This window comes from Chroicocephalus ridibundus, chromosome 5 (genome assembly GCF_963924245.1).
Source record: "Chroicocephalus ridibundus chromosome 5, bChrRid1.1, whole genome shotgun sequence".
In the NCBI taxonomy this organism is placed as follows: domain Eukaryota; kingdom Metazoa; phylum Chordata; class Aves; order Charadriiformes; family Laridae; genus Chroicocephalus; species Chroicocephalus ridibundus.
Window position 1 is genome coordinate 45,534,427 of NC_086288.1, and position 26,616 is coordinate 45,561,042.

The 26,616-nt window shown below is 43.4% G+C and overlaps 1 protein-coding gene across 1 annotated transcript in view; it reads left to right on the forward strand.

The window, feature by feature from the left end:
* Positions 1–23,991, forward strand: part of SMOX (spermine oxidase) — a 54,936-nt gene extending 30,945 nt beyond the window's left edge. The window contains exons 3-7 of the mRNA XM_063335885.1: positions 3,994–4,220; positions 13,391–13,564; positions 16,209–16,908; positions 22,182–22,342; positions 23,530–23,991. Coding sequence (XP_063191955.1) covers positions 3,994–4,220; positions 13,391–13,564; positions 16,209–16,908; positions 22,182–22,342; positions 23,530–23,667 — 1,400 coding nt within the window. The 3' untranslated portion in view covers positions 23,668–23,991. The remainder of the gene's footprint in view (positions 1–3,993; positions 4,221–13,390; positions 13,565–16,208; positions 16,909–22,181; positions 22,343–23,529) is intronic.
* The last annotated feature ends 2,625 nt before the right edge of the window (positions 23,992–26,616 follow it).

Below are 26,616 nucleotides of genomic sequence, written 5' to 3' on the forward strand. Positions count from 1 at the left end.
TAGAACTAATTTACTGTGTAGGGCACTACCCTCTGTGAATCAGGCTGCTGGAAAAACCTCTTCAATGTATCCTTTCATCCTGATTTGCAGCTTTCCTACCTCTGTGGCTTCCTTTCTCAGTGTGTAAGGGAAAAAAAAAAAAGAAAAAAAAAAAAGAAAAAAATTGCAGACACTGGATATTTTAATCCTATGTCAGTTGGAAGGGCTTGTAAAATCTCTAAATACAAAACTACTGGAGCAAATGTTGCCCTTTGCAGCACAGTAGTCAACAAAACTTTCCCTGGTATCTAGAAGGGCATTGCCTGTCTCTTCTCTGCAGGAGGCAAAAAGCTCTTCATTTTTACTGAATTGCCTTCCTGATTTCAATTAACTAGTTCTGTTTCTGATCCCACTTTCTACTTATTAACTCTGGTGTCTTGCTGCCCCACTTTCTTTTTATTTATCAGGTGCTTACATCATTTACTACATTTTACTCGATAAACTTGCCACAGTAAATAAACAGCAGTGTCCTATGAACTTTCAGAAGGAAAGTGAATGAAAAGTCAGTCGGACAAATCTAATCTCCAGGGGTGGAATAGGGCACTTTACATTCTGCTAAGACTTGGCATAGAGGTTGGAATGGGAAGTGTGTCCTTTACTCACAATACCCTGTGTTAAAAATATCCTGGATCACGTCTGTGAGAGGAGGGAAGTGTTAAAGACTTGAAATCTTCAGGGAGCAGTATATAATTTTGTCAGCACACCTGCGAAATAGTTTTATTCTAATAGCATTGGGACCAATTCTCTCACCTTTGGACACCTTCACCAGTTACTCCTATCTTTGCCTTTGCTGGGAATCTACCTCCTGTTCGTTAACCCTTCTTAATTAACATGAGACAAGAGCAGGCTTCTCAGTCTGGTTGAATTGTTGCAGTTTGTAGATGTAGCTGTTATTTGCAGAGCAGAGGACTGGAATCCAAAGTCTTGATCTTGTAATATCTTTCTTAAAACTACACACTCTCTGTCTCTTCTTATCTTTTGCAAACTGTCAAAGTTACATTGTGGGTATGGACTGCCATTCTTTCCCAAAGTGGGTCCGTGTTCTGGCCCCTTGTGTGCTTTGCAGATTCACATGCCCTTAGTTCCAAAAAATTTTGGTGCTCTGTTGGGTGGTGAAATCAGAATCTCCACATTCCTTGGTATGAGCGTAAAGGGCTGTGTTTTCTTCTGTACTGCCTGAAGCAGCGAGATTGCACCTGAGGCATGCAAGACCTGCTCATTTTTCAGAACTGGTTAAAGCTTACAACAAACTGTTGCAGAAGAGGTTCTTCCAGGTCTTTAACATACAACCACTTGGATCTGCTTGTCTAAATGGCATCTAAACGTTGAAATTCTCTGGCCGCTCCCCTGCCTGCACACTTGACTAAAGATCCAGTTTAAATCTTCAGCAGACCTATGGTGGCACCCTCTTGGCCTTATATCCTAATACTTCCACTCTCACTGAGCCACACTATGTCTTGCAAGGGACAGTATTTTCCGTCAGCTGCATAGATTATGTTGCTACTCAGCACTGGGGAATAACTTGGATTTTCAGAAGTTTGGTTTATCATCTCTAGCACAGATGAGGCAGAAGGCTTGTGTGTTTGTGGACTGTAAGTGTGTTTCTTGTACATGATCTACAACATCTGTATCCATTGCAGATATATCATGACAGGATGCCCAAGAAATAGTTAGGGCTGCAAAGGGAAATGTGAAAGCTCCCGTGTGTATTCAGAAGTCATGATACAAAATCCGTGCGTTCCTTTGGAAAACTGCTGGTATGGTATATTGTTGTGTATAGGCCTGTTTTGATTGATGCTCGGGTCTCGGTAATTATATTCACAGAATAGGAAGCAGATTTTTTTCTATTTTTGATGTATTAGATGATTCATTCGAAGTAGAATAATACTGAAACTAAAATCTTTTAAGATCCTGAAAGTAAATTAGCTATCTCTGTTTAAAAAGATGTTATTTTATTTTACACTTTTAAATAATTTATCATATAACTTACACTAGGTAACAACTAGCTTATGTGCTTGGGATTGATGATAGTGAGTTTCTAAGTATTATAGGCAAGAATTACTATTTTTAATTTGTTGGTATTTGGTTATATTCCACGCAGCTACTGAAGACAGGACAACTTGGAACACATCATAATTGTTACTGAGCACAAATACTGCAGGACCTGCTGGCATATTTTTTTCTTTCAAAGATCAGGTGCCCCTTAAATAAGAGCCGTACACAGGAGGATTGTTAGTGTAGCAGAAAGCAAGCTCCTGACATAAAGCAGCAGGCAGTATTCCTGCTGCTGATCTGGCATGTGATGACTCGCAGGAGGATTGCATTAACAAGGTGACTGCCACATGCAATATTTATGAGCTTTGTACCTTTGGCTGCCAATGTACAGCAGTCATTTCCGCTAGGCTGGGTGCTCTGGGAGTGTATTGGAGTTTGTGGTGCCTTAAATATTCACGTGTTTGTGACTTGATGCTGCACACTCTAAAGCATAAGCTTTCTTTTAGGTACACGTAGAAATATTGTGCTCTCAAGTCCTGTAATGCATATTTTGAAGGGCAATCAGCATGCTCCTTAATGATGAGGTGGTTGTCTGCTTGAAAAACAAGATATGTGGAGCTTCCCTCGGAGGCTGTGTCTCAGCTGGAGAGGAGCATTTCTTGGAGCTTTCACCTGTTAAACTTGACTGCATTATAGCATAGTGCTGCAGTGTATTTCTGTCTGAGCATACATTTACATGTTAAACAGTATATGATGACTGGTAACTGCATGATACTTTCTTCATCAAGCAGGATCCTATTAACCATCCCACTTGATCAGGCATTCACACACCTCTGTAGAGCGAGCTGTGCAGTGTGGTGTTCGCCGGGATCCTGGGAGATCACAGCTTTGTCAGACTTTACAACAGTTAGCTTTGGACTTCTGAGAATCCCTAAAAATGTGGGTGGAGGACATGACCCAAGCTTATTTTTAGCACCTGCTTTCAGCTGCTGAACATCTCCTAGTGCTATCAGCCCTGTTATGGCAGCGCTGGCTTAGGGGGGGTCACAGCCCTGGTGCGCACCTCATTAGTTATAAGGAAGCGAGAGAATGGGGCAGACCAAACTCTGTGTTTAACCTGACAATGCATCTTCTTAAAAAATCTGATTTAAATTTTCAAAGGCATAAAAAATAATAAAATATAACCTATTTACTAATTTTTGGAATGGAAACATATTTTTGTATTGCAGTTAATCTTAGGTATATTTGTAAATAGCATGCATTTTTAATCACGGGACAAGGTTCAGTATGCAGGCCAATGTTGCTATCCCAGGGCAGTCCAAATTTTCCTACATCTCCTTGCTGTGGATGCTTTTCTTCCTGTGTCTGGGTATCCATCCCCTCCTCTTGAACACAGTGGATATTTGAAGTCTTTACATATTCTGTTTTTTCCCTACAACATTTATGTAAGTATCTTTATATGTCACTTTTGCAATAGTGCAGTGTGGATTCTTACAGCTCTTTTCTTTCCCACATCCCCTCCACTAGTACATGACTTGTGCTGCAGCACGAGCAGTATTTTCTCTGCTTTCTGGTCATATTCTGAAGTGCAGGGTTAGAGAAGATGATTTAGAAGGGCCAAGTAGCAAGGACAGAGCATCTAGCAACCATGATAAGAACTGGGAACCTAGAAGATTCTGAAATTCACCTTAAGTATCAGAGGTGTGTCACTGTGATGTATCTCTGTTGGAAACATCCCATCCTAGCACTATCTAAACTTGTATCCCAAAGGACTTGTTTGAAGAACATTGGCATTGCCCTTCTCTAACAGAGAAAGCTCCTTAAGTGATGTTCAAATGTGTGTTGTCCTTGGGTGGTAGTTCTGCTTTTGCACACGTGCATTTTATTTAGGGTTGAGTATGACAAGCTTTCAGGAAAATGAACTTCAGTAACCAGTTTGCTTGGTTTACTCTCCTGCAGGGCACGCCACTTTTGAACTGGGAGCTACGTGGATTCATGGTTCACATGGAAACCCAGTCTATCATCTAGCAGAAGACAATGGTTTACTTGAAGAGACTACTGATGGTGAGAGAAGTGTTGGACGGATCAGTCTTTACTCCAAGAATGGGGTGGCTTATCATCTTACCAACAATGGGCAAAGGATCCCGAAAGATGTGGTTGAAGAATTCAGTGATTTATACAACGAGGTTGGTATTAACCTCCTTTTGTCAGGTTGTAGATTTGCCTGAAACGGTGAGACCCCCTTGACAGTTACAACATTCTGTGTGCTGAACAAAGGTAGAAAACGAGTAATGTCTTTAATTTCTTTGCAAGGAATCAACACTTAGTTTGCACTCATCTGCTTAACTGTACTCCATTTGTCCCTGATGTGGGATTAACTCACTGTTGTTAGGAAGAACAATTTTTCCACATTTGTCATCAATTTAATCACTTGCAGCAGCTATTGCTGGGGAGATCTAGTCGTTTGCTCTAGAAAGTTGCTACTTAATTAAAAGAGTAGAGGAGGGATCAAATTACTAAACAAAGTACAACGCAAAACCTTAGCAACAACCCGCTAAATATTGTAGCCCTGTGACATTTTATTGATGTTATAAATACCATAGTGGGCTGTGTAGTATGCCAAAGTCAGCACAGTATCAGAGGAATTAGGAATTTTAAGTCTTCTTGCATCAGAAGGAAAGGAACATCTTTTTTGGTAGATTCAGACCAGCATGGGCTTCAGTTTAAGATTATTTTAATTTCTTTTGGTCAATGTTCAATGACATCCTCTTCAGGTCAGTGTAGATGAGGGACTCAGTATGTGACAGAAGAGCCAAAAAGAAAAAAAAAAAAAATCCAAACTACAGAGGCAGAACCTAAAAATACTAAATAGAAGCCTGCAAGATGGAAATGAAAATGCATGTTTAGTGAGAAGATTAACGTCTGCTAAAAAAGCAATAAGCCAACTCATACAAAAAAGGCCAAATTTACTTTAATGTAACTTGGCAACTGCTTCTGTCATCTTAGTGTTTCTTTCAGAGGGAAAATGGGGTTTCTTACTAATTTGCGTGTTGAAGACATACGAAAGGTTGGTATTAGTTCTTTCTGCTTTCAGTGGGAAGACTTGGCCTTAGGTAGAGTCAAGTGAAAGAAGGAGGCTTACCAAAATTAATTGTGATTATTCGCCACATTTTTGTGCAGAATGTCTAGTCCTCCAGGTAATGTGATCTCTTAGTGGGTTATATAAAATGGAGCAAAAAATTATTATTTTTACCAGGCTGTAGCCGTACCTAAAACCTTCAGATTTTCATCTGACAGGGAACTTCACCAGTATTTTTGATGCTTGGCTAAACACACACTGGTTACTCTTGCATATTTCATGTTTAAAAATATGCGCATGAGCATTTAGGAAGCCACCAAGAGAAAAGTCACTGTACCCTGTAAATAATTACCAAGAATTGAATGGGGAGCAGAAAGGGGGATTTTTTTGTTTGAAAAGACTTTTGACGCTGTCCTGGGGCTCTGAGCACAATGGCACAAAATAATTTCAGTTTTAGAGAGGGGTAGTAGAAATGTCAAAGAAACCTTGTTATGGAAGGAATTTAGCAACCTGTGGCAGGGAGGGAATTCTTCTTGCACAAATGCAGGTGGAGATAATTCATCAGAACAACTTTTTCATATTACTGGATTGAAAACAGAACCAGAGCCAGCCAGGAAAAAAGACAGGTGAGATGTGTGGAGCAAGATTAGCAGCAACTAAGACTAGAAAAGAGAGGGAGTAAGTGAAAATACTGCCGTGAGCAGCATTATTTATGTAAATGGAACACTGCCAAACTGCATGCAGTGCTCAGTGATCATCGTGTCTCAAAGATGATAGGAAAATCTCCAGCGAAGGGAGAGTGTCAGAGGCAGGCAGACTCTAAAATGAGAAGAGAATACAAAGATGAGAGGTACTTAGCTTTGAGATACAGCCAGTAAGATAAAGGCTATAACAAGGTGCCAGTGTTTTAGAAATCATTAATTTGGTAAATCCACTCTTCCTTTTAAAGCAAGAGAAAGGGGGAAGCCGGTGACACGAGAAACCACATTAAAAGTTAATCTTCTTTACGCAACACGTAATTAGCTTATCGTTGCCACAGGATATCTTTATCGCTACAAGACAGAAAAGGCTTTCACATTTATGGATTGTAAAAATGTCTACAGCTACTCTTTGCAATAAAAAAATATGTAAGGGACAGCTTAAGCCAAGAAGAGGACATCAGCCAACCTCTTACTTGCTGTTGCTGGGAAGGTGCTTGCTCTGTCTTCCTTCAAAGTGTGCTGGAATTTCTTGCGGAAGCAGCTCATGGTTTTGTTGAGCTTTTGTCCTAGCCTCTTTGGGGTATCAGATTGGACGATATTTAGTGATTTAAGACAGCTGGCTTCCCTGCGCTGCTTAGGAAAAGTGGGAATTAAGGTGAGCTACGTGATCTCCTGAAAATCTCCAGTTAAAAAGGCTATGAAATATAAGTGCCCTGGTGGGTGGGCAGTCAGGAGTGTGTACAGCAGGCATGTGGATTTGGGGACCTTTTCCTCTGGCATAAAGTGCAGAGAATTGTTTCTGTTTACACATGCTGAGTCAGCCTGGTGCACTTCTTGGGTTTGTTTCTTTTTTTTTTTTTTTTTTTTTTTTGTTACTCCCACACCGTCATCTTTTTTTTTTGGTCCTAGCTTGCCAATACTTTCTTGCTTTAACTGGTGATGAAATGGGTGCTGGGGAGGAACAGTAGGAATTTGGCCTTCAGTTCTGCATCTCTCTTTTTCTTGAGGAGGCAAGCTTTTTGAATGGTTTTGTTAAAATGTCTTGAAGTTGTCCAGGATAAAAAGCCATCTTACAGATCACCAAATCCTGGGGTCAGGCTTCTCCCTTGCCTCGAAGGAGCTCCCAGGCCCTTCTCAGAGTCTTGGGGCAGCCTGCTGTTAGCAATCCCACCATCATGTCGTTTCATCTCTCAGGCTGCATCTCCCCCTTCAGAAGAGGCTGAGATAGCAAAGGCTGTGACACATGCTGTCCTGACTTGGAAAAAAAAAAAAAAACAAACAAAACAACCAGAAACCACATGATGGGTGCAAAGCCTAATCAGGGATGGAGCACTGGCATTAACAGTGGAAAATGTAGTCCTGAATGAACGGGGCTAAATTTGTCACAGTTTAAAATGCCTGCCCTCCCCTGCACAGCTGGCTCACTTCCCATGCACTCACACACTGCCCTTCTTTCGCTGCAGCTGCTGCCATGTGCTTGGGCTCAAGCATATGCCTTCAGCTCTGCTTCTCCATCTGTATCTCTCTCGCCCCAGTTATCTTGTCATCTGGACACCAAATTCTAGTGAATGCAAAGTGCAGAAGGTCTCCCTCGAGTGCTTCGCTTGGGTAAGTGGAGTCACTGAAGGTGGAGCCTAGCAAGGCTGAATTCAGCCTTGCGCTGAATTTTCCTGGTGTGAAAGGCAAGGCACCCCAGTACCTCCAGAGCTTTGCCTCGCTAGTTCATTTGGAAAGTCCTTACGCTTTTTCCAGGCACTTGTCCAATCTTTTTTGGCTGGCTCCTTCTACTTCAGTACAAGTTTTGCTTCTTTTTGTTTGCAGTAGCCTGAATTTCTAATAGCTGTAGGGATGCCACACAGAAGCCTTTATTTGGTTACAAGGAAGCCAAGCAGCAAGACTGCTCAGCTCTTCATTTCTCTAGCAGAAAGTTACCTGTGAGAAATTGTCTTAACTGAGAGGCTGTTGCGCTGCACTGAAGTCAGTCAAGATTGATCATGGGCTTGTGACCGAGGTGACCTGAATCCTCCTCCATGAGAGTGCTGGAGAACTGAGCAATGCCTGCAAAGAAGGTCTCCAATCCTGCAGAGCGGCTACCTGGATTTCCAACCAAGTATTGCCAAGCGATGCACCATGAGAAAGGGCATTGAGCCTGCTATTATCAGGACAGCTCTCCAGCCACTATTGTTTTAAGACTGTGCTTCTTAGACTGTGTACTATGCAGGGCTTGCACTGCTCAGGGTCTTTGTCAGTCCCTCAAAGGGAGGGGGCACCAGCACTGGAAGGTTGCCCAGGATGTGATGTCTGTGCCATGTATTCATAATCTTCCTGCCTTCCTCTCCACTCCTGATAGGGTAACCGGGGGAATCCTAGGGCTGGGGTGGAATTTTTTTCCTCTGCCTGCTTATACCACATCTGCATGACCCTCAAAGAAAAGGGATAGGAGTGTGACCTTTGAGGGTGTCGTCTGCAGCTTCACTGTCTGTGTATGTGTGTAACTGCTGGGAAAAGGTGAACAGGGACAACCCATCTCAGAGTTGCTGTTCTGTCCCTGCTAAATCCTCATTCCCTCTCCAAAGAGCTATTTAATGCCAACTCCCAGGTACTTGTAAAGGGCAGAGGGAGATGGTGAGCTTGACAAGTTAAATGCAGGTGAAAAATCACACTGCTTTGCCTGCCCAAGAATTCCACAGTCCATCGGACCAGCCTGATTTAGAAAAAAATGCCTATTTTTACTTAGGCTTTTCGGTAAAGATGTGGTCCCTAAAGACCTGCTTCACAGGAACCCTCCCTTTAACAATCAGCTAATTAATGGCCTTGTTATCTGTCAGCTTTCTCCTGTGTGCTGCACAGCTTCTGGGGGAAGGATGCAGCCAAAGAATGACAAAGTTTTCCACCCTTCTTACCCCCACCCTGTGCTGGGCTTGGTGCCATCCCCAATTAAGCTCCAGTGCCTTGCCTTCTGTTATCATAGAAAGCAGGACCAAAGGGCCACTGAGAGTCACCGTTCCCTCCCTGCCCCTCTATTGCACTGACAGATGTCTGGCCTGGTAACAGCATGGTCCTATCTCCATCGAGGTTTTTTTACTGACCGGGGATTAAGTCACTGCATTTTTTAAGCCAAGTGAGAAAAAGACAATGCTACGGATCGTCACCGGCACTGACAGGAAGGAGCATGGATTGGGATGTGCTTTCCTGACCTCCTTCAGTGCTGAGAAACTTCTTTATTTAGATTTGCTCTTCCTAAGAGACTGCCTCTTCCTGTGGTGGAGGAGCACGTATGTGCTCAACACATGTAGGTGGAAGCCTGTAGGTAAAAGAGAGGGTATTTCTGGTGAAAGCCGTGTTCCCTGCGGACACCCTGTTTGTGAAATGCTCCACAGCTGGTCAGAAAGAAGACAGAATATGTAAGATGAAGTGAAGCCATTTTAGGATTATACCCCTTCAATTAACTCCTTTTAATTTCTGACATTGAGACCCATTGCCCCGCAGGATTGTATGTAAACTCTCAGAATTATGGATGGAAATCTGCTTAGAATGGTCAGTTGAGATGTTCTGTGTCTTTTGCTTCTGCTGATGGTTCTTGCAAACAGGCTTCTAGAGCGGGTTGTTCTGCCCAAACCCACAGGATCTTTAGAATCATAGAAGCATAGAATAGTTTGGGTTGGAAGGGACTTCTAAAGGTCATCTAGTCCGACCCCTCTACAATGAGCAGGGACATCTTCAACTAGATCTGGCTGCTCAGAGCCGCATCCAACATGGCCTTGAATGCTTCCAGGGATGGGGCATCTACCACCTCTCTGGGCAACTGTTCCAGTGTTTCACCACCCTCAAAGTAAAGAATTTCTTCCTTCTATCTAGTCTGAATCTGCCCTCTTTTAAAAACCATTACCCCTTGTCCTATTGCAAATGGTCCTGCTAAAAAATTTGTCCCCACTTTTCCTGTAGGCCCCCTTTATTACTGAAAGGCTGTTACAAGGTCTCCTCGGAACCTTCTCTAGTCCAGGATGAACAACCCCAACTCTCTCAGCCGTTCATCAGAGGAGAGATGTTCTGTCCCTCTGATCACTTTTGTGGCCCTTCTCTGGACCCGCTTCAACAGGTCCATGTCTTTCCTGTGCTGAGGGCCTCAGAGCTGGACACAGTACTCCAGGTAGGGTCTCACCAGAGCAGAGTGGCAGAATCACCTCCCTTGCTTTGCTGGCCATGCTTCTTTGGATCCAGACCAGGATACACTTGGCCTTCTTGGCTGCAAGTGTACCTTGCTGGGTCATGTCCAGTTTTTCATCCACCAGTACCCCCAGGTCCTTCTTGGCAGGGCTGCTCTCAATCCCTTCATCCCCCAGCCTCTATTGATACTGAGGGTTGCCCCAACCCAAGTGCAGGACCTTGCACTTGGCCTTGTTGAACCTCATGCGGTTCACATGGGCCCACTTTTCGAGCTTGTCCAGGTCCCTCTGTATGGCATCCTGTCCCTCAGGCATGTCAACTGCACATCTCAGCTTGGTGTCATCTGCAAACTTGCAGAGGGTGCACTTGCTGTATCAGGTCTGTGATAATACAAAAGGGAGATCAGTCTGGACTCTATATGGTGTAGCTCTCTTTGCTGATGGTCATGGTGCTCCCAGTTTGCATGCATGGATATTTTGTAGGATTAACTAGAAAATAAGCAGAACCTTTGAGGTGGTTTTTGATGCTGCCTTTCACCAGGCTCTGTGAAATAAAGCCCACATGAACTCTCTCAGGAACCCTTTTGTCATCACATCATGATGAAGTGATTTAAGGAGAATGTGGTTCTAAATCTCACAAATGCCTATTCCTAGTGACTTCAGAGGTGGTCCCATAGCATGATGATGCTTTGTGTTATTATGATCAGTTTCCCACCTGGGGAAGCAAAGCTGAATTAAATACAACTCCAGACAGTACAATTCTGCTCCTACTTCATTAGTAATGTACCTTAAACGAGACTTCTAGTGAACCTTTTCCATAGTTTCTTATACAGAATTTATTTGCAGCGCATGAACATTAAAGAATACATTTTGAGTAACTTTTTGATTCTTTTATTAAGACAATGTATCTCTTAATGTAGGACTTGCTGTTGTTTCTCCTCTTGCTTCTTTCCTACAACATCTTTGCCTTCTGTTCTTCATCAGATGGTTCAGCACCCCCAAGAAGAGAAAAGCAAGGAAATAATGGGGATTCTGTGAAAAAATAATAAATCCTGATGATGATTATGCTTACCCACTCTCTGATTGATGGGATTGATATATATAGGAAAGACTTTACTTGATGTTTACAGCACAGAGCACTGTGCATTTCTGCTCTTTTCTCTATTGGGCAATGAAGAATATAATGGTTAATAAAAACATACCCATGGCTCGCTCATCCTGTTGGCCAAATGGTATCTGGGTTTTAACACAGCTTTGCTTGTCTTGTGAATACATTATCTGCTTATAGCGTGGAATCGGCTTATGAAAGCTGAGCTGCATTATGCTGACGCAAGGTCTATGCAGCTTGTAATTGCTGGAAGTGGTTTGGGCCTCAGAAATCAGTGGACCTGAGAACTGTGGGATGTTGAAACTGCCAAAGAGCTTTTAGCGTTGGGGGACAGAGAAGAAGCTATTTCTTTTTGTTTGCTGGGAGCCTTTGTTTCATTTAGGTCATTGGTCTCCACCTTTCTTGTCTGGAAATTTCCTTGGAAAGGCTGTGTCCCAATCAGTGTCTACAGTTCTCTCCTGTATTCAGCAGTACCACTCACTTTTCTTGTGATTATGTCTCTGGTTTTGTAGTTTATTTTCCCTGTTTTTCATTCTTTCACTTATTTTTTTTCTTCAGTTTCCTCCTCATCCCTTAGAGTTGTTCTCATCTACTCTCCTTCCTCTGTTTACTCACAGACCTGCTTTCTCTTCCTCCTGCCACTGCCATGTATTTTCCATGACTGCCTCCCCTTCCTCATCGTCCCTCTATTTTGCCTCCTTAAGGAGGACTTTACTCCTAAAACCCAGGAGAAAATTAAGCTTCTGGGGATCATCGGGATGGGAAGAAACTACAACGTGATGAATTAGCCATATCAGCAGAGAATGAGAAGATGTAGGAGCTTTTGAAGGAGTGGCTGTCACAGTTCTGCCAGCTTCCTGCCAGGTGTTTACTTTTGAGTTGAACTCCTCAGTGTGTCTGAATAATCTGTCTCCAAAGAAGAGTCATAAGTTGTAATCAAACCACATTTGACAGGAAAAACTCACCAAGCAGGGATCTTGCCTCTCTATTTGTAAGAGTACTGTGCAGCCCTGTGGCATGATATAAATGAGACTGTGACTCATTCTGGACAAACAAGTCAATAAGGGGATAAGTTGCACTTCTGGGAGGCATCTTTTAAAAGCTTTCCTGTGTTAAAAGATTCCTCGGAGTTTTTCCATGGAAATGAAGGGCCATGATTCAACTGCAGGCTCTTCTGGCAATCCTACAAACAGAAGCACTGGTTACTCCAGACAGCCACAAGCAGATGGCCAAAGTAGATGGTTGTTTTCTTGCTTTTAAGTAGCTTGTATGGTAGAAAACTGGGGTTAAAAAAGAAGTTAGGAAGATCTCCTTCAAAGAACAATGATTTGTTAGAAGGTTTTTTTCCTGTGGGTCCTTCTCAGGCTGGCTTCTGGTGGAGGGCTGCTGAGGATGTCTTTGTTTTCTGTGGGTCTGTACCTGTCTTGTGCTCAGCAAGTGAAACGTGTGTGCATACGAAATTCCTTTGCTAAGCCTGTGTTGGTTGCTTACTGTTTTTCAGGGGACAACCGAAAACTAAATATGAAACTGAATCCCCCCCAGCCTGGTGTATTCCTGAGCATTATTGATAAATAATTACAATAATGGAGAGGGTGGGAGGGCTGGTTCCAGTTGGAGCAGTCAAAGATCTGAGCCCTGCAACCTGAGAAAATTTTAGATACAGGTACAGAGTCTGCACCTGGAATTGCGTCTGAGACACTGTGGTAGGAGAAGAGCTGGTGCCTTATTGTCAGATGCAAGGATGCACGTGGGTCCTGCTGCTTGAGTTCATTCCCTGGAGACTTTGGATGGAGACTGGGGACAAGTCAGACTGACACTGCTCAGCAGAGCCAGAAATTGCACATAGCAAACCCAAGCTTGCTCTGTAGAGGTGCTCTGCAGTCTGCACTTACTCGGCTTACTGATCCAGCTGCAGTATCTAAACAGCTGGTTGAACAACAAGCCTTAGCTACTGAAAATGGCAGGACTGCCTCACTTAGTCTTCTGCAAGTGATAGAATGGATAGGCTCAAATTAAAAAATAACTTAATAGTAAGTTAATGGTAACTTAATGACTTAATAGTAAGTAGACTGTTGCAGGTGAGTAGGGGTGCCTGGAGGGAAGTGTTGCTTCCTGCCTTCTAACCAGTATAGCTGTGGGCGCAATTTGACATGGTGTTGGAGCAGAGTGCACAATAAACTGCCAAAGTTGATCTCTAAAGTTGGCAAGAGAAGGTGATCTGAATGGAGGAAAAAGCATCCTGCTTGGGGCTTGGATTGTGCTGTGAATCACATTGTCCGTCTTTCTGTCGTGTCTCTGGCAGGTCTATAACCTGACTCAGGAATTCTTCCAACGAGGTAAACCAGTCAATGCTGAGAGCCAGAATAGTGTGGGCGTCTTTACACGGGACGTAGTGCGCAAACGTGTCAAGGCCGATCCGGATGACACAGAGGCTGTCAAGAAGCTGAAACTAGCCATGATCCAGCAGTACCTTAAGGTGTGTATGCATGTCGTTGTTTTTTTGTTTTAACTAAGAGCAGACAAATCTTGAACCTCAGACACCTGGCTAAGCCTTGCCTATCACTGGAGAATTGCTTTCTGTGGTCTCTTGCAGCTGGGGCAGTTTGTGTTCATATTGACAACTCTTCTTTATGAGCCATATCCAAGGACAGTGGGCTGCAAGAAATAATGAAATAATGCCTTTACTTTTTTTTTTTTTTTTCCTTCTTACCTTAAACTTCCAGCTTTCTAATTAGAAGGGGCTCTTCTGGACCATGTTAAATTTTCTGCTGTGATTTAATGTTTTCTTACTATCTGAAGCTACTCTATTGTCAGGTTCTTTTAGTAATGTCTTGTCTTGTGCCTTACACCTGGGACCCCATGATCCCACCTGAGCGTCTTTTATCCCCTTCTGCCTCTGTCCATATCTCAGAGACCAGAGGAAATGTAACTTTGATACTAGTAATTTGCTGAAGAAATCCCTAGAAAGCGTTTTGAAGGTAAAGCAAAAAAATCAAAGGTAGATTACATAAACCCATGTCTTAATCATCTTTCCTCACAGCTTTCCTAGTTCTTTTTATCTCGTTGATGCCTTGGCCTAAATGAGATCTCTGTGGGATAAGAACTTAATGCTGCATCAAGCACTGCACAAGTAAAGTGTAACAGTCATTCCTATTTCAATTATAATGACTTAAAGGCTTATGAAATGAGGCAGGGGAGGCAAGCAGAACTCTGTGATGTGGGTAAGTGTATGGTACTCACTATTTACAGGTGGGAAGCTGAAATAAAGAGAAGTAAAGACCTGAAGAGTCTCATAGGAGATCTGTGATAAAGCTGAGATTTGAACCTAGGTGTTCTGAGTGCTGTTCTGATATCTCAATGTCCTAACCCAAGAGCTTGTATCACAGGGTGTCTCTACAGCTGCTATGTAAAGACTTGTTATTTACTGTGTTATCCATGTAACATCACCCATGCAGACGACGTTAGTCATTTGATATAGTTCTGGTTTTCCTGGTGGTTACTTCTATGGTTGCTACAGGTTGTCACAGTCAGAGACTTTTCTGCAAGTCTTTTGAATCCCTTCTCATGTATAAATACCTGAGAACAACAAAGCTTCTGATACTTAAGACTGTCAGATCAGAACAGTTGCTGAGAGAAAGGGGATTAACCGGTGTCTCAGTCAAAGTATAGTCTTGGTAATCGCCTGTTTTTCTCCCTGGCATTTTTCCTTCATGGTTGAAAGAATAAAATAGCTATCACCCATCACTGTTTATTGTCTTTGTAATGTAGAGTGTCCTGTTGGAGCATCCAGGCAGGATGAGCGGCCTGTTGCATGACCCAGGGTGCAGAGTTTCTGTTGTGGGCCATCAGAACTGGCCCAGGGTGAGTCATGGAGAGTGCTTGCTCAGCTATCAGGTGGGGTAGGACCACAGCGGACTCAGAGGATAAATCTTATTCAAGACCTAACTGCTGGCAACCTGGCCCAGCAGTAGTGCCTGCTCAGTCTTCACTGGAGTCATTGGGCAATGACCAGGAAGGGGCTGACAAACTACTTGTTTGTCAATACAGTCACAGGAGCAGCCTGTGAACTACTTGGGACAACTTTGACTTGTTTGCTTGACATCTTAGCACAGCACAGAGATTCCTGCCCTGCACCAGGATGCTCCACGGGGAGAGGGTCTAGGCTTGCCAGGCTTCCAAACATGGTTGTTAAAATGTGGAAAGGCCTGGAAAGTTGTTCCAAGTGTGAGGGAATTGGCCAAAGGGCAAGGAATTGTAATGTTCCCTTTGCCTAAAATGCTTAAAGAATTACAGTGTGCGAATCATTGTGACTCTGGTGATTTGCAGATTTTAAGATTGCTGTGTCCCATGCCTTGGTATTATCATTAGAAACTTATCACAAGACAGGCCGAACATCCTGCCTTTGTTTCAGGGATTGTTGGAAGCTACAGCTCTGCCTAATATTCCTGCAAACATTAACCAACAGGTCCTGAATCTAAAGCTTTGATAATCACATCAAGTGAATCAAATGCAAGTGTCTCACATCTTGGCACATTTCCCTTTTTTGTCTCCTTCAGTTCCTTCTGTGTTGGGTCCTCTCATCTCCTGCAGATTGTTAGCTTGCTGATCACTGACCATTTGACAGCATGTTGAAAGCTGCAGGCAGCAGAAATAGCTACCAAAAGTTTTTCATGGCTCCTCATAGGAACACTTATTAACATTGGAAAGAGCGTATGAGTAACATAGCTCCAGCTTCTGTTGTAGGAGCACTAAGCAGGCAGTCCCTGGCCAGTGAGGTGGGTTTTAAATGATAGAAAACGGTCAGAACCATAACCCAAGATCATGCAGAAGCAAAGACATCATCTCTGGACTCTGGATGATACAACTGGGGCTGATGCAACCAAATCTGATACAGCTTGTTACTATGACAAAATGGTTTACCTGGTTGGAAGGAAGGCTAAGGATTGATTTTTTTTTTTGTCAAATCCTATGGCCAATACTTATTTACTAGCAAAAATAATGTGGTTTAAGAGTGGGATTCACAACTCGCCTTGCGCAGCTCCTCTGTGCCCTTGCAATGTTGTGTTACAGCAAAATGAGTTGCTCTGTGACAATGTTGTTTTTGTGTTGTTGGTCCTTAGGTAGAGAGTTGTGAGAGCAGCTCCCACAGCATGGATGAAGTCTCACTCAGTGAATTTGGGGAATGGACCGAAATCCCTGGGGCTCATCACATCATTCCTTGCGGTTTCATTAAAATCGTGGAGATTTTGGCCCGCTCCATTCCCGAATCTGTCATTCAGCTCCGCAAGCCGGTTAAGTGCATCCACTGGAACCAGTCGGTCAGCAAGGAGATTGAGAGGGTGGCTGACCACAACAGTGACCTCCCTGAGGAGGACAAGGGCTCTGATGTCTTCATAGAGTGTGAGGACTGTGAGTTCATCCCAGCTGACCATGTCATTGTGACTGTGTCCCTGGGAGTCTTGAAGAAACGCCACGAGAGCCTGTTTCATCCCCGCTTACCTGAGGAGAAGGTGATGGCCATTGAGAAACTAGGAATTAATACAACTGACAAGATTTTCCTGGAGTTCGAAGAGCCTTTCTGGAGCTCTGAATGCAACAGCATCCAGTTTGTCTGGGAAGATGAAGCAGAGAGTGAGAGCTTGACTTATCCTGAGGAGCTGTGGTACAAGAAAATCTGCAGCTTTGATGTACTCTACCCACCGGAGAGGTACGGCCATGTCCTGAGTGGCTGGATCTGTGGAGAAGAGGCTTTGATTATGGAGAAGTGTGATGATGAAACTGTGGCAGAAACCTGCACTGAAATGCTACGTAAATTTACAGGTCAGCCATGTTTTGATTCCTTTGGTGAGTGGAGCAGAGAGGGAAAGCGGGGCTGGGGTATTGAATAACCCTAGGAAGGAAATGCACTAAAGTCATTTTTAGTTCTTTGGCATTTTATGCCCCTTTGAACGGGCTGTGTGTGTGCTTCCAGCATACCTGGTGCTTGGGTGTGCCTGAAAGCTATTTATACAGAGGGGCTGATAACCAGCTCAGGAAGTGGTGGGCAGATTGAGGATTCCACATCCTCTGCTTTATTTAATCACAAATAACTCTTCAGCAGCTGATCTCAGCTGTGGAAAGCAGCATAGCTCTTTTAGAGCCAGTGGAGTTGGACCTCTTTAGATCAGCTGAGATGTGGTAGTTGAATCGCATCCCTGACTTCCATTCAACATGAGGCTATATGGAAATCTCATTGGCCTAAATTTTGATGAATCCGTTGATCTTGAGAGTTCCCATTTTCTGGCTACCTCACTTAAACCTTCCTGGACATCACGGTTTTCACGTTTAATGAGCACATGTCACGTTAAAGGCAGGAGTTGGAGCAAGACAGATCTTAGGTGTTTTATTATTATGATTATTGAGAAAATCCAAGATGAAATCACTAAAAGTGGTAATACTTGAACACGCTGGGCCTTAGTTTGTCCGCAGTCACTTCTCTAGAGGTTGCACACCTTCCCAAGAAAAGGGCTTTTTGTGTCTGTGGAGGTCTTTGAGATCCTCTGATGGAATACACTGTACAAGTGCAAGTGTAATGTAGTAGCGCTGAAAGAAATAGTGGTTGACTCATTGGCAGTCTTGAAATAAGGATTTTGAATTTATACTTAATTATGAGCAGCATCCTCCAAGATTAGATGCATTTTATGCTATTCTAGAGGTAAGTACTGTGATTAATCTATTTATATCTACCTGCTAGCTCATGTTAGACAAATCTCAACACCCAGTGGATTTCCAGCCTTACTACTTGTCCATGGACCTCCAATTAACTGAAGAAATTTGCCTTCACAATTGTAGCTTTCCCCTGTGCTTACAGACCATTTACTACCAACAGCATTGAGATCTAGAGAAAGGGTCGTGGAAGCTGAGGACTACCTGCATAACTGGCTACTGCCAAAAGAGGTTTTACGTTTTACCGCTCTCTTCAGAAATTGTAGAGTAGACATTGGATTCAAAAACCCTAATGCAGAGACCAAAACTGAGTCCTTGTTTCAGCTTCTTCATTGTTGCATTTATGTTGGATGACGAACCTGTGGCTCGCCTGCAGAGAAGTGGGATGAATCAGTGAATGCTCGACTCTGGACAGCTTCTGCCTCCTGAGATGTTTGTTTTCAGTGGTGTTGGGTATCCCTGCGTTATGTTGCAGCGTCAGTACACACACGCCTTCTTTCCTCCTGACCTCAGCAGGCCAACTGCTGCTCTACGCAGGCATAGCAGGAGGCTCTTCTCTTAAGGCCAAGTTGTTCCAGTGCTGACGTCTCCCCGAGGATATAAACAACCTTGTTTGTTGCAGCTCTCCTTGCTTAAGACCTCCTTTTTCTAAAAAAAAACACCTCGATTCATCAGTGGGAATTTGGCTTTTTGGGTCTTCCTTAGTTTGGCAGGTGGGAGTATACTCTCCTTCTTCCTTCTTGGTCTCCTTCGCTGTTATTTTTTGCGTGTGTTGGGTGTTCCCTCTGTTCCTCCCAGGATGGAAACATGTTGGCACTGGGTCATTGGTATGTGCTGCAGTTGCTGGTCCAGCTGATACTGCACCTGGTCACTGTCCATCAGACTCTTCAGCAGTGTGATCTCTGTCTCGGCCTTCTGTTAATCCTGAGTTATCTAACCCTGGAGAATTTCAGACTGAATTTAACAGTGTCTTGCCCTGCAATGAATGTTTTGTGCATAAGCTGAGAGGTGCCCTCTCAGCTGCTCAAAACTGTGAGAAGAAAACCTTTTTCTGGAGCACCCAGTACAGGAACATGACCTGTTCCATTTTCTGACGAAAAAACTTGTTAGTTTCTAGAAAAGCTTTTCACAGATCTTCCAGGATGCCCCTGCTAAGGTGGCTGGGTTTATCCTATTACCCTTGCTCCCATTTTCCCTAGCAGGTTCACAGAAGCAGCAATACGTCAAGGTTAATCTGGGCCAAGTTCCAGGCAGGCTGAAAGAACAGAAGTGTGCTCAGCTCTCCATGCACCTACCATCTTCTCCACTAATCTGTTCCATGGGGAGGGTGAGAGTGGGTTAGATCAGCTAGGGGTTGGTTGGGGAGGGACAAAGCAGTCTTCTGTCTGTGATCTAACTGTAGTAATTTCTGAAAATGACTGGACTCCTCTGACCCAATTAGCACCGCCAAACCTAGCTTTTAAAGTGTTTCCCACCATCCAGCTTCGTGTAAATCAGCTATTGAGTTTGGAAACTAGTCCTTCTAGGATCCTAAACTCAGTGGAAAGAAAGACTCTCCAACAAGACAGTTCAGATCTTCCACGCTTCATTTGGTGCTCTGCAACATCTTCTGAAGAAGCTTTTCTTTACTGAGTATAGAGAGCACCTTATATTCAGTAATGAAAGTAGGTAGTATGAGCCTCTTAGTGTTCACTTTGCCTGTTGTAACTTTCATGTTCTGTGTATGAAATCCCCCGTGTTCTTATTTTTTATTCTTCTATTAAAGAATTAATGCATTACCAGGTGGGTTCCCATCTTTAGCTGTGTTTTTCCCAGTCCATTGCTCATGGAGGCCTTTGCTTTGCTTCAGAAGGTGTTAGACTTGTCCTATGTTAAATCCATTCTTTTAGACTTGTGCTGAGAATTTCTCTCTGCGAGGTGACCTTAAATTTCACATGCAGGTTAGTGTTGCGGATTATCTGGCTTTGCTGTGAAAAGCTCTGAGGATTGTTCTAACCTAAGGAGCATTGACAATTACTGCTTTTCACAACTGGATGGTTGAAAAGCAGCGTCCTCTAAATCTGATTAAGTGGGATGCTTTTGAACAATTAGAAGTCTTGCTCTGCTTTCTTTGTTGGCTAAGCTCCGAGTGTTAGAAGCCAGAAGGCAGTAATTGCAGGCCTGCTCCCTTCTGAAGAGCTCACTGATTTGTCAAGCTGCGGCTGGAGATGCCCTGAGTTGTCCTCCCTGTCCTCCAGGGGAACAGATCTCTCTTAGGTTCTGCATCATACCTGTGAGCCCCATGTGGATGCCTGGAATACCCTAAGGTCTCTCTGGTGGATGTAGGAGAAAATGTGTGGGTACTACCATAGATCTCTGTTGGTTTTGACGCGGTCTTAGATACTCTGCTCTCTGGTAGGCAACTAAATTTGTGTGTCTTAATTTAGATCTGTGAGTTGATTTTATGATAATTCTGTGTCTCATAATCAGCCCTATATGCAATAAATCTCTGTAGCCACACTTCACAATAGCTGAGTAAAGACGGGATTGTTTGGGGCAAGTGGAGTTATCTTCCATAGCTTCACAAGTGGAAATCTGTGTCATAAAGATATGTGTCCCCCTATTTTAGCGAAGGCTAACATCCCTTTTTAGCCATTTTATCTCTCTTTGGACAGTGGAAACTTAAAAGTTTCCACACCTGTATTAATTGTTACTTTTATCTGTAGGCAAAGGCACATGTCTACCCATCTATTTAAAAACAGATTGAGAAAGTCCAATTAAATATGTTCCTTGAATTAGTGTGGCCTTCCCAGTCTTTGTAGTTGCAAACAACAGTTCAGGATCAGAGCTTGTGTTATGTGTTTCTGTCTGACCTTCAATCAAGCTCCTCCCTTACGTGTGCAGCAGAAATGAAGGTCTCCTGATTTTTCTCTTGGAAACAGCTTCTCACATTAAAAAGTACATAAATGGAGAAGTGCAGGGGCACAATAGTTGTACAGTGGACACTTGGATCATGCTCACACGGTCCGATGTGCTGGAGAACCTTAAAGGAGCTCATGAGAGCTGGTACATCTGCACCACACAGCATGGTGCTAGGGAAAGAGTCTGGCTTTGGTTCTGGGAGCTGTACAGCTGCATTTTAATGTACCCAGGCGCCTCAGCCCTGCTCCATGCTGCCAGCTGGCTCAGGCATCTTTGCATGAAACTGCCGTCTGCCCAGAGCCACATGCTTCAGGTTGCTGTGCTGCATCACATTTCCCTTGTGATGAAGTTGCTCCATGAAGAATAATTCCCTTGTGGGAAGGCTGCTGTTTACCTGCTTGTATACAGAGTACAGAGTCATCCATGGGAAATACTAGAGAGGAATGAAGCTTTTACCAGTCTGAACGATTGCCTTATTAAATATTGCTGGATTTATGTAGTTGTTGATTGGGCTGATAGCTCCACAAACCCTTCTGTGAACAAATTTCAGTCTTTTAGTAGATCTGTGGGCTTATCTGCAGGCTGACAAGCCCGCATCTGATTGCTTGTAACACTGTGTGTTCCTAATGTTAATCATCTTTTTGTCAACATATTACTTGTTGACTCCTGTGTTGAAAACCTTCTGCGTACCTTGACAGTGGAACAAGAGAACACGCACCAGCTACAGAAGAGGCACCACCAGCCCACTGCAGAGACTCCTTTTATTTGAAAATACATCGTGTGATTGTTTTTGTGTACTGCAGTGTGATGGATGACTGCTTTGGCTCTGTTTGGTGTTGTGTTGTCTAACAGCTTTCATGGTGTGTTCTCCTGGGCTTTCCCACAGCCCTTAAAAATAAAACGTGATAACTTATTTCCTTGACGCATCTGAGCGCTCCCTGTTCTCAGACTCCCTTGGGCTTTTCACTTCCATCCCAAGGCATTCCTGCTTTGAAGATTCTTGGAGGAGCGTATTTTAGAGGCTTTGTTATGCTGAGTTGTTACTCCTGAAACAACATTCAGTTGTAGGATGTATTTTGTTTGTAGGTTATATTTATTTGCTAGTCAGTGCCATATTTTGATGTTGGGGTTAGTGGTTAGAAAGTGTTCACACTGTACTCTGGCAAGCCACCCAGGTGCCTTTGCTCTGTTTCAGCCTTGTATTTCAAAGCTCTGGTTGACACTCAATACTCCTAAAAGCGGTAGCTGAACCACGGATGTAGGCTGCTTCTGATTTTAAGGAACTGAAGGCACGATGAAATAATTGTTTAGTAGAACTAAATAATGCAGTGCCTAAGTAGTCTTTACAGTTGGATGTCTCCCTCTCTAAGCCATGATGAAGAAAGTGGGGGAATTTGGATCGTCTTCATAGCAGGCTAAGCATGCTGAAGTGTTACAGAGTCTGTAACAACGGTCTTAATTTTTGTCTTCTCCCGCTTTCTGCCTAGGGAATCCAAACATTCCAAAACCTCGCCGGATCCTGCGGTCCTCCTGGGGCAGCAATCCCAACTTCCGTGGATCCTACTCTTACACCCAAGTTGGGTCTAGTGGGGCTGATGTGGAGAAACTCGCTAAACCACTGCCTTATGCTGAAAGCTCCAAAACTACTGTAAGTATGGCCTAAATTGCTTTTCTGGCAATAAGACTAACATAACTCTGGGTAGCCAGATTTCTGGGGGATTGGTCAAAAGAGACAACCTCTGGTTGCACCTCTAGTAGTGTGTTTTCCATTTTTTTTTTTATACATACCCCTCTGGAAAAATGGTGTATGTAGGATTTTACCTCTTTAATGTTTGGAATGCCAACGTCTCAGGAATCCCCACATCTCTGTCTGAAATTATCAAGAGCTGCTCATCCATGTGGCTTTTGGAATTGTGATCTCTGCGTTTAATGACCATTAGCCTTATTGGCCAGTTCAGAATTCCTTAGGAAAGCATGTGTTACTCTGTTTTAAAGCATAGTCTGAATAAGTCGCATTAAATACATGACCCTGCTAACGTCTAAGTCTGAATGTGTCAGAGGTGCGTATTAGGAAATCTTTCTATGTTGGCAGTAGAGGGCGAGGGAGGCCAAGCTCACCCCATCATTCAGGGTTACGTGTCCAAATCCAAAGACAATGGGTGATGAACGTGCAGCCTCCAAGCAGCTGCCCAGTCCATTTCCTCCACCCAGAGCCTGATGCCCACCATGTAATTTTATTCAGCACAGAAATCTATTAAAAAAGATAGCAGGAGCTTTTGCAGTCTTTCTTTGTACTTCCTGGGGAATAGAGGTACCTGAAATTCCTGCCTTAGAACTGAGTTGGCAGCAATTTTAGCAAGCACCTAACTATTGATGTAAGAGATAAGACACTGTGTCTTACCCTGTGGGTTTTGAGACATGAATGACTGTTTTTCCTTCTGAAATTGCTGTCCAGAAAAAAAATCCTTAATGCCTAAAAGGTTAAAGTATAATTTAGGGGAGCAAAGGGAGGAGTCGGTAGAGAAGTAAGGTGCTCTGTGATTCGTGCCTTTTTGTTTGAGGTTATTGGAGCTAGTATCTGGCACTGTGATGGTGCCTCAGCCCTGCAAACTGATCTGTGCAGGCATACAGCAAGGAGGACGAGCTTGACATTGACAGACTGTCCTGTGCCTGTCCCTGCGGTACACCACATTGGGATTTTGAGAACCAGCACTCTAAAAACACTGGTGTCAGCTCCTGGGGATGTGGGAGGGCACAGGAAGTTTTGTCTCCTTTTAGCCTTGTGCCTGCTTTACAGTAAGGACTGAGCTTTTCTGCTTTTCTTATCCCCTTCAGCCAATGCAGGTGATGTTTTCAGGGGAGGCCACTCACAGGAAGTATTATTCCACTACCCACGGTGCTGTGCTTTCTGGGCAGAGAGAGGCCGCTCACCTCATTGAGATGTACCAGGACCTCCTGCAGTGCCGGAGCTGAAAAGCCCCATGTTTGTGAACACCACCAGCTCCCACATCCTCATACAGGTGTGTGGAGGGGGTTCTTTTTTAATTTCAGTTCACAGTAGAACAGCCTTTATCTTTTTCTATTAAAAAAATAAGCCCTAACTGTTTAAAAAGTTAGTCACCAATAGCTTCATTTCTGTGTGCTCTGTTGTTAACAGGGAAGGGTGCTCCTTTTGTCTGGTAAACTGTTTCTTTGTCATTTTAATTCTAACTTCACTTTTGGTGCCTATCATATTTTTTTTTTTCTTTCTGTATTGTAAGTGCCTTCTATACTAAAATAAATGTTGTAATAAAAAGACTGTGTGCTTTGGTATTTCCTGAACACTTCACTCAGTAACTTGCAAGTGTTTTATTCAACGTTATAAAAATAGGGTTTTTCTCTCTTCCTACAAAATTTGGAGTAAGGGGATCTTGAGATAAATCTGGATACTCAATGTACTGTTTGATCTTAACTGTTTGTTCAAAGAATTGTGCCTTAGAGACACAATCATTGCCTTGTACAGATTAGCACAGAAATCACTCTGTATCACTGCATATTTAACTCCTTGTGTCACCTGTCTATCAGCTTGTGTGAGCCTTTGTGCTTCAGGAAACCTGCCTATAATTTTGTGGAGGAATTTGTCTTTCCCTTTGGGTTCAACTCAGCCAGTCTGTTGGAAGTTATCAAAGGAACTGCAGCACTGCAAAGCCGAGAGACAAACAGCCTCGACGAAAGCGGCGTTGGAGACTGTGTCCACATTTGGTCTGGAATAGTGTATTGGTTTTGAAGGGAGTGCCACAGTCATTCACACTTTTCAAAATTTGATTTGGTTCACAAAATGGTTTTGAGGTGCACAAGTTAGGCTTCTCTCTAGGAAACTAAACCAGAAGCATTTCTGCAGGAGCTCCCCAGGTATCGTGTAGCCTGTAAAGAGAACATCAAAGTCTGAACTATTACTTGTCATTCAAAAATTCTTGAACCACACTGTGGAAGGAGTGCTCATACCTGTGCGCCAGACTAAGAAGCAAAGTAAAACCCCCAAACTACCTTGGTAATGCAGATACAGCTGGAGGATATTCTACAGCTGTAATTGGGGCACCTAATCCAAGTGGAAAACACCACGCAAACTTATGTGGAAATGTGGGCAAGAAGGAGAATGATAAGAAGCAGCGTTCTTGAACTACCTCTGTGATGAAACTGTATCTTTTATTGGACAGCAATACCCAAAACAGGTGAGGTTTTTGCCCCCCATCCCCAGAAAAGAAGGTCCAAAAGTCTGAATGACAACATTGATGTTGAAGAGTTTTCTCAGGGAGGTCAAGGTCATTCCCACTAGTAAGGAATTTTGAAGGAATGTAAAAGCTTGTCTCAGTCATGTTTCATCTGGATTAAAAATACATTTTTCATGGAGCCTACATGTCGTACCTGACATGGGCTTCAATTAAAACTTCATAAATGCAATTATCCCATCTTTATGCTTAGTCCAAATTCATGCTGGGCAGCTGTGGCTTGTCTCTGAAGAGTTGAGATCTCAGGATACAGCTTGGAGAGAGTAATTTTCATGGTGGGATGCTGCATCTCGCACTCTGGTGATTTTTATTTGTCCTAGAGGAGGTGGCACCCCAGAGCCTCTGATACAAAGTGAGTGCCCCTGTGTCCCTCCGTTTACGTTCAGATGGGGCCCAGTTGTGTATTAATGTACTTGATTTATCAACAAGATTCATTCTTATGTTAAACTATTTCTTCAATAAAGCGAAAGGCTGGGAGACACTGTTTCAGGAGACTGCAAGACCAGCTAGGGATTAAAAACTGATTGAATAGATGTCCTTCCTGCCTTTGCTTGGGTGGAAGCAGTTTCTCCTCCATGTTTTGGGCTGAGAGGCCAGTGCTGATGAACCATGAGAAGAATAAATGCCAGTGCCAAGGATAAGGAATGCCTGGCAAGGTATGTTTATGAGCCTTCCAGCTCCTCCTTGTGTGATCTGGAGAGTGTATCATCATCTGAAGAGCACCTCTGGCAATGACACCTCTTGCAGTAACCGAGTAGAACTGCTTGAAAATTCCTTCAAATGTGCTTGAAAAAAATGGCTACAAATAAAATTGATGAAAAAGGCAAAGTTAACAAGAAAAATCTTTGAAAATTAACTTGGGGTGAATGAATAAAGGTAATGCAACAAGCCTGTCCTGATGTGCACTGCTTAAACCTGTGGCAAAGCATCCAGGGTAAAACTAACTTTCTGTGTGGAGAGGCAGACTGGTTCTCAGTGGAGCCTTAAGGTAATTACCTGTAACAGTCGCTATGGAAAGAAACAATTCTGATTGCACAGTGTCAGAAATACATCACATAAAGGGTATTTCTATGGAAGAATCTCTCAGAACTGGGGTTTTCCTATTCCAGCAATGTAATCCGGACCAAAAAGGTCCGGTTAGGACAAGGCAAGCAGGACTGTGGTGAACGGGGAACCATCTGTGTGCTGTATTCAGGCTGCTGCTCAGTTAAGTGAGAGAATTCTCCGTTGACCCAAATAGGCTTCCTGAAAAGAAACTTATTTATTTTTAAAATGAGTTCTAGTTTTAGTCACTGAAGCATATGTGTGCAAGGTTTGTTTCCCTCAAAGCGTTCTCTGTTTGTGTGGGCAAGTATTTGCTGGGACATATGTTTCTTCGATAAACTGTAAGCCCAATGGCAGCCACACCAACTTCCAGCGTGTCCTGAAGAGGAGCTGGGCACAGAGTCAGGAAATGTGCACCCTTCACAGATCATCAGGGTTTGGGATCCCCTGAACTGTGTGGGTTTGGACAGAAGGCTTCGGATAATTTGTTCTGGCTTTGAGGCTTTACCCAGTTCAGCAGCGCTTGGTGCCACTACACAAATGTAGCAGTACGTGTGTCTTCTGCAGCGTTGGGCAGGGGCGTTACGAGCCACGGTGCATCGAGGCCAAC